We start from the raw sequence: 14,395 nt of genomic DNA, 5'->3' as shown, positions 1-14,395 counted from the left end.
GCTCGCGACACACGGTACTACCGCTCCAGGGGAGCGGTACCGCTCCAGGGGAGCGGTACTACCGCGAGGCTGTGCGGTACTACCGTGGCTGACCACAGTACTACCGCGACAGCAGCATAGGCCGGAACTAGCCTGACAAGGGGGCAGTACTACCGCTCGCGCGGTACTACCGCACCCACTTGCGGTACTACCGCATGGCAGGAAAGTCACGGCCTGGGAAGGGCGCGGATGAAATAAATTACATCCGTGCCTACTTCCGCTGAAACTAAGGTGGTACAAAAACCCGACGCGGTACTACCGCTCGCGAGGCGCGGTACTACCGTGCGGGTGCGGATGTAAAAAATTACATCCACGCCTACTACCGCGACATAGAGGTACTAGGTAGGAGGGCCACGGTACTACGACTCCTAAGGAGCGGTACTACCGTGGGCCCCCGCGGTACTACCGTGCTGGACGAGCGGTACTACCGTGGAGGGCGCGGATGTAAAAAATTACATCCGCCCCTACTACCGCACCGGAGCGGCACAAGGCCTGGGAGCCGCGGTACTACCGCTCCAGATGAGCGGTACTACCGTGACACACAGCGGTACTACCGCGTGTACTTGCGGTACTACCGCAAGTACAACAGTAGTCGTCAGATTTCCACACAACCAAGATAACAAAGGGAAGCTCCAAAATGCAGGGAAAGGAGGAACAAGTGTACGTGTTGATTCCATCCAAACCATTCCGACGCGGACCCCCTCTTAATAGTATGGCTCTCCTACGACTCAAAACCACCAAAGAGAACCGTAGAACAACGCCGACTTCAATAGTCTCCGAGGGGCACCGAATCGTCTCATGCCTAGAGATGAAGTATCTGAGAAACTCAAGGCACATGATTAGTCCGCAAAAGCATTTTCATCAATCACCAAAACACCTGAGGGATAAATATGCCCTTACAGCCGGCTGGCGCTGTAGCTTCGGTGGCAGTGGTTGCCGGTGGAGGTAGGCCGACGACCTTGGGTGTGGTGGCGTGGTGTTTGCATCCGACGGTGGCCGGGGCTCCGCGGCTCTCTGCGGGCGCGTGGACGAGGTTGGCGGGCTCGATGGCGGCCTGTGGTTGGTTACGGTGGGGGCTAGCGCTGGCGTGGAGACGTGGAGATGGTCGTGGCTGGTGCGTCTGAGGCTGCCAGGCGTCCAGAGCTGCCGGTGCCCGGCGGCTCCCTGTCGTGATCTGGAATCGCCAGATCGGATGGGGCACTGGCTGCCACCGCTCTCCCGAGGTGCTGCTGGTAGGTGGCCAGCGGCGCGGGCCTAGATGCAGGGGTGCGGTCCCCTGCCTTGTCCGGGCTCTCTCCAGTTCCACGGCCTAGTGCGTTGTCGCTGGGCAGCTGTGGCGGCGGTGCTGCCCAGCTATGGCCCCCCTCCGGCCGGCTGCTTGGTGGGACTCTGTGGGCTGGCGGGGAGGTGGTTGCTTCCCGGCCTGGTGGTGGTGTCTGCGTGTTGTGGCATCAGGGAGATGTTCGGAGAGGGATGTCGGGGCGGCGGCCCCGGATGGCGGGCTACTCGGTGGGCTCTCTGGTGGGTCACTGAGTAGCGATGGTGGTTGCGTTTCTCGGTCGTGCGGACGGCGAGGAATGCAGCATAGGAAGGCTCTGGCTTCTTCTCCGGTGCGGCCGAGGAGGTGCCCAGTTCTGGTTCTGGAGTTTCTGGCTACACCGCGGTGACCGGCTTGGTGCCTGTTTGGTTGGTGGATGCAACTGGGTGAAAGCTCTGTGCTTCGGCACCGACGACGACGACACCTGTGGGTGCCGTTCTCCTCTTGAGGACGTCGTCGCAGTTGCATCCCCTGTCAGTGTTCCAGGTGAAAACCTTGTTCCGTTTTGTCGGATGCGGCGATGGCGACGCGTGGCGCCGTTCCCCCTCATGAGGGCATTGCCGAGGGAGCCCAGGAGTTGGTGGTTGTCGTCGTGTAGTCTTTAGGTCCTCCTGTTTTTTGTTTTCGGCGACACGGTCATCCCGACCGATGTTTGTTGTCCGTTATTTTCTAATTTCTGCTTTCTTTGAAGGCTTCCTCTCCATCGTTGTATCGTTCGGTCGTGTACTCATGGTTGGTGCTTTATTTATAAAGCGGGGTGTAAAGCCTTTTTAGGTAACTCAACCAATCCCTGAGGGTGTTGGCGATGAACACCGGCACCACCGCACCAGCTTGGCTACCTCTATGCCCTCCACTATGTCCGTCGGCAAGTTCGCCATGGCTAGCCGTCCCCGTTGTCATAAACACACATCTCGATCGTGCCCCCGGAGATGCTGAGAGGACCTCGATGGCCGTGCTGCCGCCATAGGCTCATTTTCACTTCCTTCCCGCAGATGCTACATTAGAGGCAAACAGTTACTGGTACTCCACTATTTTCGTTCTTTTTCCAACGAGAGCCACATGCAGAACTGCTCTAGGAATTGAGTGCTCACCAAAACAAAACAGTTGTGGCTCTGGACGTTTCGTCCTGGGTATAGCTAGCCCGACAGCTCCATTATTTCCTTTCCTCCATCTACCCATTGCGAGGAGATGGAAATGGGAGCAGCGCCTGCCGGCGCCGGCGGGCTGGAGGTGGTGGTTTTCCCGTGGCTGGCGTTCGGCCACATGATCCCGTTCCTGGAGCTCTCCAAGCGCCTCGCGGCCAGGGGCCACACCGTGGCCTTCGTGTCCACGCCCCGGAATCTCGCCAGGCTCCCGCCCGTGCCGGCCGGTCATTCCGCCCGCCTCCGGTTCGTGCCGCTGCCGCTACCGGCCGTGGAGGGGCTGCCGGAGGGCGCCGAGGCCACGTCTGACCTGCCGCCCGACAAGGTCGGACTCCTCAAGAAGGCCATGGACGGCCTCGCCGACCCACTCGCGGCATTCCTCGCCGCCGGAAAAAGGCCCGACTGGATCGTCCACGACTTCTGCCACCACTGGGTCCCGCCCATCGCCGACCAGCTCAAGGTGGCATCCGCCACGTTCCTCATCTTCCAGGCCGCCTTCTTGGTCTTCGTGGGGCCGCGGTGGGCAAACGCCTCACACCCGCGCACGGAGCCGGAGCACTTCGCCGAGCCACCCAGGTGGATTCCCTTCCAGTCCACCACCTTCTTCCTCCGGCACGAGGCCCAGTGGGTCACCGACGCCTTCCGTGCCAATGCATCTGGCGTGTCGGACATGGACCGCTGGTGGCAGGTCTTGGAGCACAGCCGCCTCACCATACACCGGAGCTGTGAGGAATTGGAGCCCCGGATGTTCGGCCTCCTGTCCGATCTCTTTCGGAAGCCCGCCGTCCCCGCCGGGATCCTTCTACCGGGGGCGCCCGACGACCGTGACGAAGGCCACCGGCAGAGCAGCTCAGGCGACGTCGCCCGCCCACAGGTCCTGCGATGGCTCGACGACCAGCCTTCCAAGTCCGTCATCTATGTTGCGCTGGGAAGCGAGGCGCCGCTGACGCCAGAGAACGCCCATGAACTCGCGCTCGGCCTGGAGCTCGCCGGCGTGCGCTTCCTCTGGGCGCTACGCAAGCCGGCGGGCACCACCAACGGCGACGAGCTTCTCTTGCCGGCCGGGTTCGAGGAGCGGACGCGGGACCGCGGGGTGGTTTGCACGGGGTGGGTGCCGCAGGTGGAGGCGCTGGCGCACTGCGCCACGGGCGCGTTCTTGACGCACTGTGGCTGGGGCTCCACCATCGAGAGCCTCTCCTTCGGGATCCCGCTGGTGATGCTCCCGTTCGTCGTCGACCAGCCCTTGATCGCGCGGGCGATGGCAGAGAGAGGGATCGGCGTGGAGGTAGCGAGAGACGTGAAGGACGGTTCGTTTGACAGGGACGGCGTCGCGGTGGCGGTGCGGCGCGTCATGGTGGAGGAGCAGGGGAAGGTGTTGGCGACCAACACCAAGAAGCTGCAGGAGGTTCTAGTGGACCAGGGACGCGAGGAGCATTACATCGACGAGCTCGAGGATTATCTCAGACGCTACAAATAGGCAAGTGATAGGCGCCGGCGCACCGGCTCAAAATTGGGCCGGTCAGCGCGTACCCGTTCGATTGCAGTTTCCTGTACCGTCAGATCTGGCCCCCTTTCTTCTTCCTCCTCTGATACATCATGCGGAAAAAAAAACGAAAATCTCCAGCACATCCCGCCTCACTCACGCAGCCTGCCATGGCCGCCCCTGCCGCTGACTTTGAAGCCACGCCGGCTCGCCGTCCTCGCAGCACTCGGCCTCGCCGGATCCAACGGGCGTCGTCGCTGCAACCAGCCGCCATCATGCAGGAAGAGGGCTGTCTCATAGCACATCGGATGCCTCTGCCGTTGCAGCAACTAATCGCCTCCTTCATAGCATGCTTGTCGCAACATCAATCTGCCCCGCCGACCGCAGCTCGCTGGCATCACGCACTCGCGCGCGTCGGACTGAAGCTTTTTTCCACGCCAGTCCAAGCTTTTCCCCACCCTCTCTGGTTGAAGCTTTTTTTTTTCGAGGTTGAAGCTTTCCCCATGCCGATTGTAGCAAAAATAAAATCAGCAACAAAAGCAAAACAAATACTCCAGTAATCTGTTGGAGCAAAACAATTAGCCCCTTGTAGCAAAAAATAACACCGGCTCCAGCAAACTCAAAAACTGTTCTAACAAAACAAAATTGATAGTTCCAGCAAAAATGAAAATAATCTCGTCGGTTCCAACTCTTCTTAGGCTGGTTGTAGCAGAAACGATTGCTGGTTCCAGCAAAAAGACCCGATGCAGAGACACATGGTACCCATCGTTCATCGTCATCCTAGCTTCATCATAGCCTATGCAGCAGATTCAGAATGCTAGTTCCAGCAAAAATCAAAAGAGGTTCCAGCAAAAAATTGATGTACTAAAAAATGGCGGGGACAACGCCACATCCTCTCAATTTGTAGCAAAATCAGGAGAAGGTTCCAGCAAAAAAAGAAGTGGCTCCAGCAAAAACCAAAAGAGGTTCCAGCAAAAAACAAAAGATGTTCATCAAAAAAATCAAACGAGATGGTAGCAAAAAAAGAAAGGGGTTGTAGCAATAAAAATGGGTGGATCCAGCAAAAAAATACTTGGTTCCAGCAAAACCCCCTGCTTGTAGCAATAAAAATGGGCCAATTGCAGCTTGGCCATGGCGAATAACGAACCATAGAGGCATCCAGATGCTGGTGGGCAAGGCAACGAGCGACCCCTGGCTGTGGGCGGCCATGGAGATGGGTGCATACGGCGCCTGTGATCCACACACGATTCAAACGACGCCTATTAGGTGACGATTACCCGCTGCCGGCGGCCATGGCGACGAGCACCGCCCCTGGCTATGGGGTGGGATGGGGAGAAAGATGCAGTGAGATATGGATGGGATAAGGACGTAGGTCACGGGCGGTGTGTGGGCCGCCCAACAGCCACGTGTTCTGATTGTGGGAGCTGGGGCTAATCGAGTCGGTTCCATCGCCCGTAGATCGAACGACCCGCACGTGTCCGGCGGAAGACTCGGCCGGCACGCCGGGTATAAATATTTCCCCTACAAATAACACGTCTAATATAGTTATCATGCATTTGGACTTGTGTGTTGTGTACCAAGAAATTTATTTGATCGCCGTTTGTTTTTTGTTGCATCGATGAATATATGCAAGCTTAGTGTATGATGTTTGCATCATTGATACGGTTTACTTCACTAGCGTAATAATGCAACCACCAAATAAAGCCACCTCTTATTTCTATCACAATTTTTGAAGTCACAGGACTCCATTTAGGATAACATCGACAGAATGCATAAATTTTTCATTCTATCTTTACAAGTGTAGCGGAGTGATAAAATATGCGGCTCAACACTCCAAGATGAAATGCGTCGAATTGACAACATAGAGTGTGTTTGATATCATGTATGGACCAAGGCTAGTTATTCTACTCTCATACATGATGAGTGTAGACATGCTGAGTCCATGCATTTGTTGTTGTTTGGCAGCGGTGTATGCGTTGAGACATGCTGAGCTGGGACTTTGTTTAGCAGCTTGCATGTGTTTAGACATGCTGAACAATTTCAATTTCCAAATAATTTTTTTGAATGCTGAACAAAATTGAAAAACATGAACAAGAATTTAAACATATTTTAAAATTCTAAATTTTTATTGAAAATTTATACAAATTTGCAATTTTACATATTTTTGAAACATTTAAAAAAATTCAAGAATTCTATTATTTTTGAAATTTTAAACATGTCTTGAAAGTTTGATTTTTTATGAAAATATTAAAAAATATCAATTTTTTAAATTTAAACAATGTTTGAAATTCCAAACAAATTTTCAAATTCTATTTTTTGAAAATTTATTTCTTTTTAATATTCTGAACATTTTTTAAAATAAAAAACACTAAATTTTGAATATTTTTGGAAAATTTAAACAAAATTTTAAATTCTGAACATTTAAGATTTTTTTAATTCTGAACTATTTCAAAATTTAAACATTTTAAAATTATGAATATTTTTTGAAACTTTAATTTTTTTCGAAATTATGAATATTTTTTGAAAATTTAAACATATCTAGACGTGGTCTGATGGGTGGGGACGAGGGTCGGGGCCAGCAGGGCTACCTCCATGCACCCTCTCTAGGGTGCACGAGATGGACATGGCTGAAGGCCCTTTTTTGCATCAGATGGGCCTAACCCATGTGAGACCATGCACCCTGCCAAACAAATAAAAGTGGATCGGATTGAGAACTTTTGCCCTCATGCACCCTACCAAACACACCCACAGTGTCATGTTGTGCTATGTTCTTGCTAGTTCTATTGCTCTTTCGAGGAGTCTTTTTCATACTTGTCTCCGAGTTAAATTTGTAATACAACCTGTTCCCTTCTAGATCATGCTACGTGACCGCCGATGCCAATCACCATGCTTGCCATTGTTACTCCCATCCTAAACTTTGGCATTATCCCCTAGAAACTGAGCATGTTGCATGTAGAAGCTAGTAGGTATGTATAGAAGTTCAACGAGGGGCGGGTTCTTTGGGACCTCGGCCGCCGACACCAGTGGCAACCGCCGGGGCACACCACAAGCAGGCACAGCCTGTGGTGATGGAAACTCGTGCTCCACCTCCCCATGTTGCTACCGGACCGGCTCATATGCGCGCTGGACCAACAAATTCGGCTCCGTCGCAGCAAGTGCGCGATGAGGGCCCTGGTGCGCAAGCACAAGTCCAACATGCTGCTAATGGACCTCCTCGGGGTCAACGGGGTGACGATGGCTACAATGCCTATGGCGAAGGGCATCATCGAGGCTCGTCGTCCTTGGGCGGCGGCCGTGGCTACGCATGGCAGAGCGATGAAACGACTGAGCGACCGTTTCTCGGCCCCCCTGGGGGCTTCGTCGAGGGGGAAGCTGGCCCTGATCATCGGTGTAGTGGTGGTTACCGAGGTCGCCATGGGGGTCGCGGTGGGAGACATAACCACCGTCAGCGCCCTCCGCCGATCATTGCGGAGCCCACGGCATCCACGGAGTTGACCACTTCCGGGCAGGCGCGGGAACTGTCCGGAGAGGCCATGGAGGTGGTGACTGAGCTGGTGTCTGGTGTGTCAGGCATCGCGGACATGGCAGATGGTGAGAGACTGTCTAAGTGGGCTCAGAAAAAGAAGATGTTGTGTTATCGCTGTGGTGAGCGGGGTCACTTCATTGCCGAATGTGTGACTGAGTTATGTGACACTTGCCTCAAGCCAGCACACGACACAGGTGAATGCCCGATATTGCGAGATCAGATGCCAACCATCAATATTTTTGGAGATTGTTGTGCTGAGCTGATGTTCTTTGAGTCCCCGCGTGCGAGGGAGGTACCAGAGGAGGCCCAGAGTACGACTACGGGGGTGGTCAAAGTCACGAAGGGTGATGTTTCGGAGGCTCAGATTTTACAGCGGGTTAGGGAGTTGGCCCCAGGTGATTTTCAGTGGGAGCTGATTCGTCTTGAGGACAACAGCTATCAGGTTGACTTCCCGACCACTGAGGATTTGGAGCGTCTCCTCAGCTTTGGGCTTTGCAAAGTTCCTGGCAAAGAGTGGATTCTTGAATTCCATGAGTGGAAGAAGGTCGAGCCACAGGGTAAGCCTCTCACTCAGGTCTAGTTGCGATTCTCGGGAGCTCCGCCTAAGTTGATTCGGGATGCTCGGGTCGCTGCTAGCTTTGGAATTCTAGTTGGCAGAACTGAGAAAGTGGATATGGCCTTTACCCGCGCTAACGGGGTGGCCAGGGTACTAGTGAGTGTGCTGGATATTGAGTTCATTCCTGATGTGGTTAAGTGGACTCGTAAGGGCCTCGTGTATACCCTTGATATTGAGTTTGAGGATTCTGAGTTCTTTGCTGAGGCTCTGACAGTGATGGACGTGGACAGACATGATAAGAACGATGGTTCGGGTAACTCGGAGGAGCGAGGGGGGATGCTGGGCATGAGTTTCCCAATTGCCCGGTTTCAGGCGCGCAGACGTCCGGGAATGGAGTTGCACCCACTACATGTGTGCCGATGAGTACTGTCGGAGTAATGGGCCATGGGTAGGCTCATCCGAAGCCCAATATTTACCAAGACTTTGGGCCAGCTCCGCCTAGCTGGGCCCCAAGCCGAAATTCCGCCCTCTGGGGGCGGCTGGCTCAATGGCCGGCTGCCAGAGGGCGGGTAACCCAAGACTACGGCGCTCCGGTTGGCCGGCTCCTGGCGGCCGCCCTCCTAAGAGGGTGGCAACGGGCAGGCGGCCACCTCACGTCTACAGGGCGGCCAAGCTGCCATCGAGAGTACAAGTCAAAGCATGGCTACAGTAAGGAACGACGCCTCGCACATTCGGGACAGGCGTGGCTACAGTGCTCCGTATAGACGGAGATTCCCGCAGGACGGAGCACTCTGCCATATCTATCCTGACGTGGCTCCGGGCAGGCGGAGTCCTGTTCCCCACAATGGCCTGTCGGTACGGCCCGCCGGAGGCGGGCCCTATCTAGCAGCGACCCCAAGGAAGACGGCGGAAGCTCGACCAAGCGGATTCAAGAGGAGCCGGCCTCCAGCAGGCGGCCGTCCCTTATCCCGAGACATGCATACCATTAAGCTGATGAGACCAGGTGTGGCTATAGTGATCTCCCGCCAGGCGGCGGGACTGTAGCCACGCAAAGGTGACCAAGCTCTCGTCACCAACGACACGGCTACAGTAAGCAGCCACCAACCAGTCGGCGGGGCCCGCCAGGCGGCGGGCCCCAGCGGTCGTCGGAGAAGCCGGAGGCTGGAGACGCTGACAGCCGGGCCCAACAACCGGCCAGATTACCATTGTACCCCTCGGGGGTAGGCCTATATAAACCCCCCAGGCCACCCATGCAAAGGGTTCGGCCCCATTAGAACTAGCCAGCAATTAGAGCAGGAAGAGGGCTAAGCCTAGCCTCCTACTGCCTCTAGCATATAGCTCGAGGAGCACCATTGTATCACTTGTGCCATAGTGATCATGCGGAGACCCCACAGAGCAGGACTAGGGGTGTTATCTCCTAGGAGAGCCCCGAACCTGGGTAAAGTACGCCGGCGTTCGTGTTTACGCCTTATCCCGCTTACAGGCACCAGCGACGTTGTACTCGCTCCCACCATGATAAGCCATCCATTGGCATATGTCGCACCCAACCCCCGACATTTGGCGCCCACCATGGGGCGAGGTGCACCGTCTCCCGGAGATCTACTCTGGACGAGAACCCTGTTCCTTCCTGGCGAGCGAAGCCAGCCCAGCACGCCCGACGGCGTCAGCCTCGACGCGCTGCATGGCGTGGAGATCGCGTGCGTGGCGAGTTGCCTCGCTTACCTCGTCGGCAAGATCGACCTCTCCGACGAGCCGGCCTCCGACGCGGGCACAAGCTGCCTCGAGAGCCGCCTCATCAGCCTCCTCGACCAGCTCCATGTCACCAGCGAGCCCGCTGTGGAACTGGAGTCCGTCGGCTCGACCGATCAGATGATCGTCGACTCCGACACGGCGTCGCTCGGCGCATTTCCCACTGACGTGGTGGTCTACGATGAGCCGCCTCCTCGCGAGTGCAGCGGCGGGAGCACCGTCACAGAGGTGCTCGTCATCAACAGCGAGGAGCACTCGGACGGGCGTGCTCAAGATCCCCTCGAGGCCACCCTACGCGACCTTACGGCGCCCATTCCCGTGGGCGCGGATGCTGAGGTGCTGGAGTCACGCCGCCTTCAGCTCGTCGAGAGCACTGGCCGTTTGGCCAGCATGCGCCGGCTATCAGACGCCTATGACGGTGACAGATGAGCTGAACAAGTACAACAGCGACGAACTCCGCCACATGACGGAACAAGTCCGGCAGCTCCTGGACGCGGCGGCCGCGCAGCACGAGGTCGCCTGCCGCGCTGAGGACCCAGCCGGACGAAACAGTGAGCCGCCCCCACGCCGAGACCATGGGGCGACCTCCCGGATGCCAACTGGCGGCGCCCGCGGAGGAAAGGGCAATGAGCCGGCTGCTAGCCGCAGTCGGACGCGCATCTCCATCGAGCGGGACGAGGAGGGCCGCCCTCGTGTAGTAGAGTGGCGAGGCGACCTGCCGCCTCCCCCGCCTCGTGGAGCAAGATACCCCACTCCGCCTCCTGTCACGCACCCGACTCTCGGCAACCACCTTGGCCACCGAGAGGGAGTCGGAGAGAACGATGCTCGCTACCGGATCGACCGTCTCAACCGATCCCTGGCGCTCGAAGAAGAAGATGCGCTGGGCCCGCCTTGCTTCGGCCCCCGAATCCGTGATGAGCCCTTTCCCAAAGGGTTCACCCTCCCACGCGACACACCCAAGTACACCGGCTCCGTGAAGCCGGAGGACTGGCAGGTCGACTACTCCACAGCCGTCAGCATAGCAAACGGCAACAAGCGCGTTGCCGTGAAGTACGTCCCGCTCATGCTTCAAGGCACTGCTCGGATGTGGCTCAACAGCCTAAAGCCCTGCAGCATCAACAGCTGGGTTGATTTCACCAAGGTCTTCATCCGCAACTTCACCAGCACTTACAAGCGGGCCCCCCAAGCCCCGACAGCTCTCCTTAGGCGTCCAAGGGCCCACGGAGTCAACTGGCGACTACCTCACGCGCTGGACCGAGCTGCGCAATTCCTGCAAAGGCGTGCACGAGGTGCAGGAAATCGAGTACTTTACTGCCGAATGCCGATAGGGCACCCTCCTCAAGCATCGACTCGTCTGCGACGAGCCCGAGACCCTCGATGAGCTGCTGGTCATCGCCGACAAGCACGCCATGGCCGACTCCTCCATGAAGGCGGAAATCCTGGTTGACGCGTCCGGAAAGGTGACATCCCAGGCACGTCGGACTCCGGCTGGTGACACCAGTCGGCGACAGCAGCCAGGAGATAACAAGCGAAAGGCCACTCAGCCGGCTTCCACTAGCCGGTAGGTGGCGACGGTCGAGGATCAGCAGCCAGAAGGGCAACCAGCCCCCAAGCGGCAGAAGGGCGGCAAGTCCAATTGGTTGGCCGCCTTCTCTTACGAGCAGACCTTAGACGCACCCTCCAAATTCCATAGCAGCGCGAAGCCCTCCAACCACACCACTCGGAAGTGTCACTGGCTCACCAGAATTGCCAAGGGAGACGGACTCCTACCTCCTCCGCCTGGCGGACCGCCGCCTCCTCAGCCCCAGCAGCCGGCGGCCCGGCCAGTTGATGCCATCCAAGATGAGTACCCAGAGGAGCACGGGGCTTATGTTGTGTTCACCAGCATGGCTGACGACGGACGCAGCAGACGGCAACAACAACAAGAAGTGCAAGTAGTGGCCTCCAGTACCCCAGAGTTCATGCATTGGTCCGAAAAGCCTATCAGTTTGGTGCAGGGCCGACCACCTGGAAGTGATGCCTTCCCCTGGTTCGTACGCCCTGGTCCTAGAAGCGACCCTTGCAATGGAGAGGCGAGCCGCCCGTTTCTCCAGAGTCTTGATAGGTGGCGGCAGCAGCATCAACATCTTGTATCGTGATACGATGGAGAAGTTGGGAATCAAGCAGAAGCAGCTCGTCCCCAGTCGGACTGTATTCCATGGCATAGTCCCTGGCCTTTCCTGCTCACCAATCGGCAAGACCTAGATTGATGTCCTCTTCGAGGACAAGAATCACTTTCACCGAGAGCCAGTTTGGTTTGAAGTGGTGGACCTCCAGAGCCCCTATCATGCATTGCTAGGCCGGCCTGCTCTAGCCAAATTCATGGCGGTCCCCCACTACGCCTACCTCAAGATGAAGATGCCGAGTACCAAGGGAATCCTGACAGTAGTCGGAGACTACAAGAAGTCGATCGCTTGCACGGCAGATAGCAGCCGGCTGGCCGAGTCCCTCGTGATTGCAGCCAAAAAGCAGCTCCTTTACCGAGTGGTGGCGTTGGCAGGCAAGAAGCCGGAAATGCCACCCACACCCCAGGAGTCAGAAGCTGAGGGATCGTTCAAGCCGGCCAAAGAAACAAAGAAAATACCCTTGGACCCAGAGCACCCGGAGAGGCACGCTGTCATAGGCACAGGCCTTGACAGTAAATAGGAAGGCAAGCTCGTCGATTTCCTTCGTGAGAATCGGGACATCTTCGCATGGTCCCCCAATGACAAGCCGGATGTTCCAACGGATTTTGCCGAGCACAAACTACATGTCCGACCTGACGCCAAGCCGGTCAGGCAACCCTTGCGCCGTTTGTCAGAAGAGAAGAGAAGAGTTGTTAGAGAAGAGATAGCCCGACTCCTGGCAGCTGGATTCATCATGGAAGTATTCTTTCCAAAGTGGCTGGCTAACCCAGTTTTAGTATTAAAGAAGAACAAGCAGTGGGGCATGTGCATTGACTACACCAGCCTCAACCAAGCTTGCCCCAAGGATCCCTTTGCTCTGCCAAGGATTGATCAAGTGATAGACTCCACAGCCGGATGCGAGCTGTTGAGTTTCTTGGATGCATACTCAGGTTATCACCAGATAAAGCTGAACCCGGCCGACAAGCTGAAGACCACCTTCATCACACCGTTTTGAGCCTTCTGCTATCTCACCATGACATTCGGCTTGAGAAATGTCGGCGCGACATTTCAGCGTTGCATGCAAAAGTGCCTCCTCAAGAAACTCGGCAGAAATGCCCATGTATATGTGGATGATGTGGTGGTAAAGACGGAGAAGCGCGGCACTCTGTCAGAGGACCTCAAGGAGACCTTTGAAAACCTGCGCCGATTCCAGATTAAGCTCAACCCGAAGAAATGTGTCTTTGGAGTACCAGTCGGCCAGCTTCTGGGTTTCCTGGTCTCAGAGCGCGGCATAGAGTGCAATCTTGTGAAGATCAAGGCAATTGAGATGATGAAGGTGCCCACCCGACTGCTGGACGTGCAGAAATTCACCGGCTGCCTGGCGTCAGTCAGCCGTTTCATCAGCCGGCTGGGCGAGAAGGCCCTTCCCTTGTACCAACTCATGAAGAAAACCACTTTTTTCGAGTGGAACGACAAGGCAGACGAAGCATTTCTCCAACTCAAGAAGATGTTGGCGACCCCGCCTGTCCTGGCAGCACCAACTGAGAAGGAGCCCATGCTCCTCTACATTGCAACCACCAGTCGGGTTGTCAGCATAGTCATGGTAGTAGAGCGCAAGGAGAAGGACAAAGCATTGCCGGTCCAGAGACCGGTGTATTACTTGAGCGAAGTATTGTACGCCTCCAAGCAAAACTACCCCCACTACCAGAAGATGTGTTACGGCGTGCATTTTGCCGCCAAGAAACTGAAGCCTTACTTCCAAGAGCACCCCATAACTGTCGTCTGCACAACCCCGCTTGCTGAGATCATTGGAAGCCGGGATGCTTCAGGCCGAGTGGCCAAATGGGCTATTGATCTGGCCCCTTACACCATCTATTACCAGCCTCGCACTGCCATCAAATCACAAGTGTTGGCCGACTTCCTCGTCGACTGGGCCGAAACCCAATATTTGCCGCCTGCGCCATACTCCACCCATTGGCGGATGCATTTTGATGGTTCAAAAATGTGCACTGGTCTGGGAGCCGGCGTCGTCCTCACCTCTCCCAAAGGCGACAAGCTTAAATATGTACTGCAAGTCCACTTTGCCGCCTCCAACAACGTAGCAGAATATGAGGCACTCATACACGGGCTCCGGCTTGCCAAGGAACTCGGCATTCGCCGGATCCTGTGTTATGGTGACTCCGACTTGGTGGTCCAGTAGTCTTCAGGCGACTGGGATGCCAAGGATGCAAACATGGCGATCTACCGCTTCCTGGTGCAGCAACTCAGCGGATACTTTCATGGATGCGAGTTCCTTCATGTGCCAAGGAATGACAATGAGCAAGTAGATGCCTTGGCACGGATCGGTTCCACCCGACAAGCAATACCGGTCGGCGTCGCCCTACGCCATCTTCTGAAGCCGTCTGTCAAGCCGTCTCCTGATTCAGATACCATCTTTG

The 14,395-nt window shown here is 56.0% G+C and overlaps 1 protein-coding gene across 1 annotated transcript; it reads left to right on the top strand.

The window, feature by feature from the left end:
• The first annotated feature begins 2,328 nt into the window (after positions 1-2,328).
• LOC123139014 (putative UDP-rhamnose:rhamnosyltransferase 1) lies at positions 2,329-4,139 on the top strand. Its single transcript, XM_044558848.1, has one exon. The coding sequence runs from the start codon at positions 2,546-2,548 to the stop codon at positions 3,974-3,976; it is 1,431 nt and encodes a 476-aa protein (XP_044414783.1). The 5' UTR covers positions 2,329-2,545; the 3' UTR covers positions 3,977-4,139.
• Positions 4,140-14,395: the final 10,256 nt, after the last annotated feature.

The sequence above is a fragment of the Triticum aestivum genome, chromosome 1B, assembly GCF_018294505.1.
Source record: "Triticum aestivum cultivar Chinese Spring chromosome 1B, IWGSC CS RefSeq v2.1, whole genome shotgun sequence".
NCBI lineage: Eukaryota > Viridiplantae > Streptophyta > Magnoliopsida > Poales > Poaceae > Triticum > Triticum aestivum.
The sequence above is the reverse complement of the archived record's forward strand: the minus strand, read 5'-3'. Positions and strand labels throughout refer to the sequence as shown.

What these genes read in the sequence shown, in the direction of transcription:
- LOC123139014 (XM_044558848.1), top strand. Translation starts at nt 2,546, where the DNA reads ATGGAAATGGGAGCAGCGCCTGCCGGCGCCGGCGGGCTGGAGGTGGTG.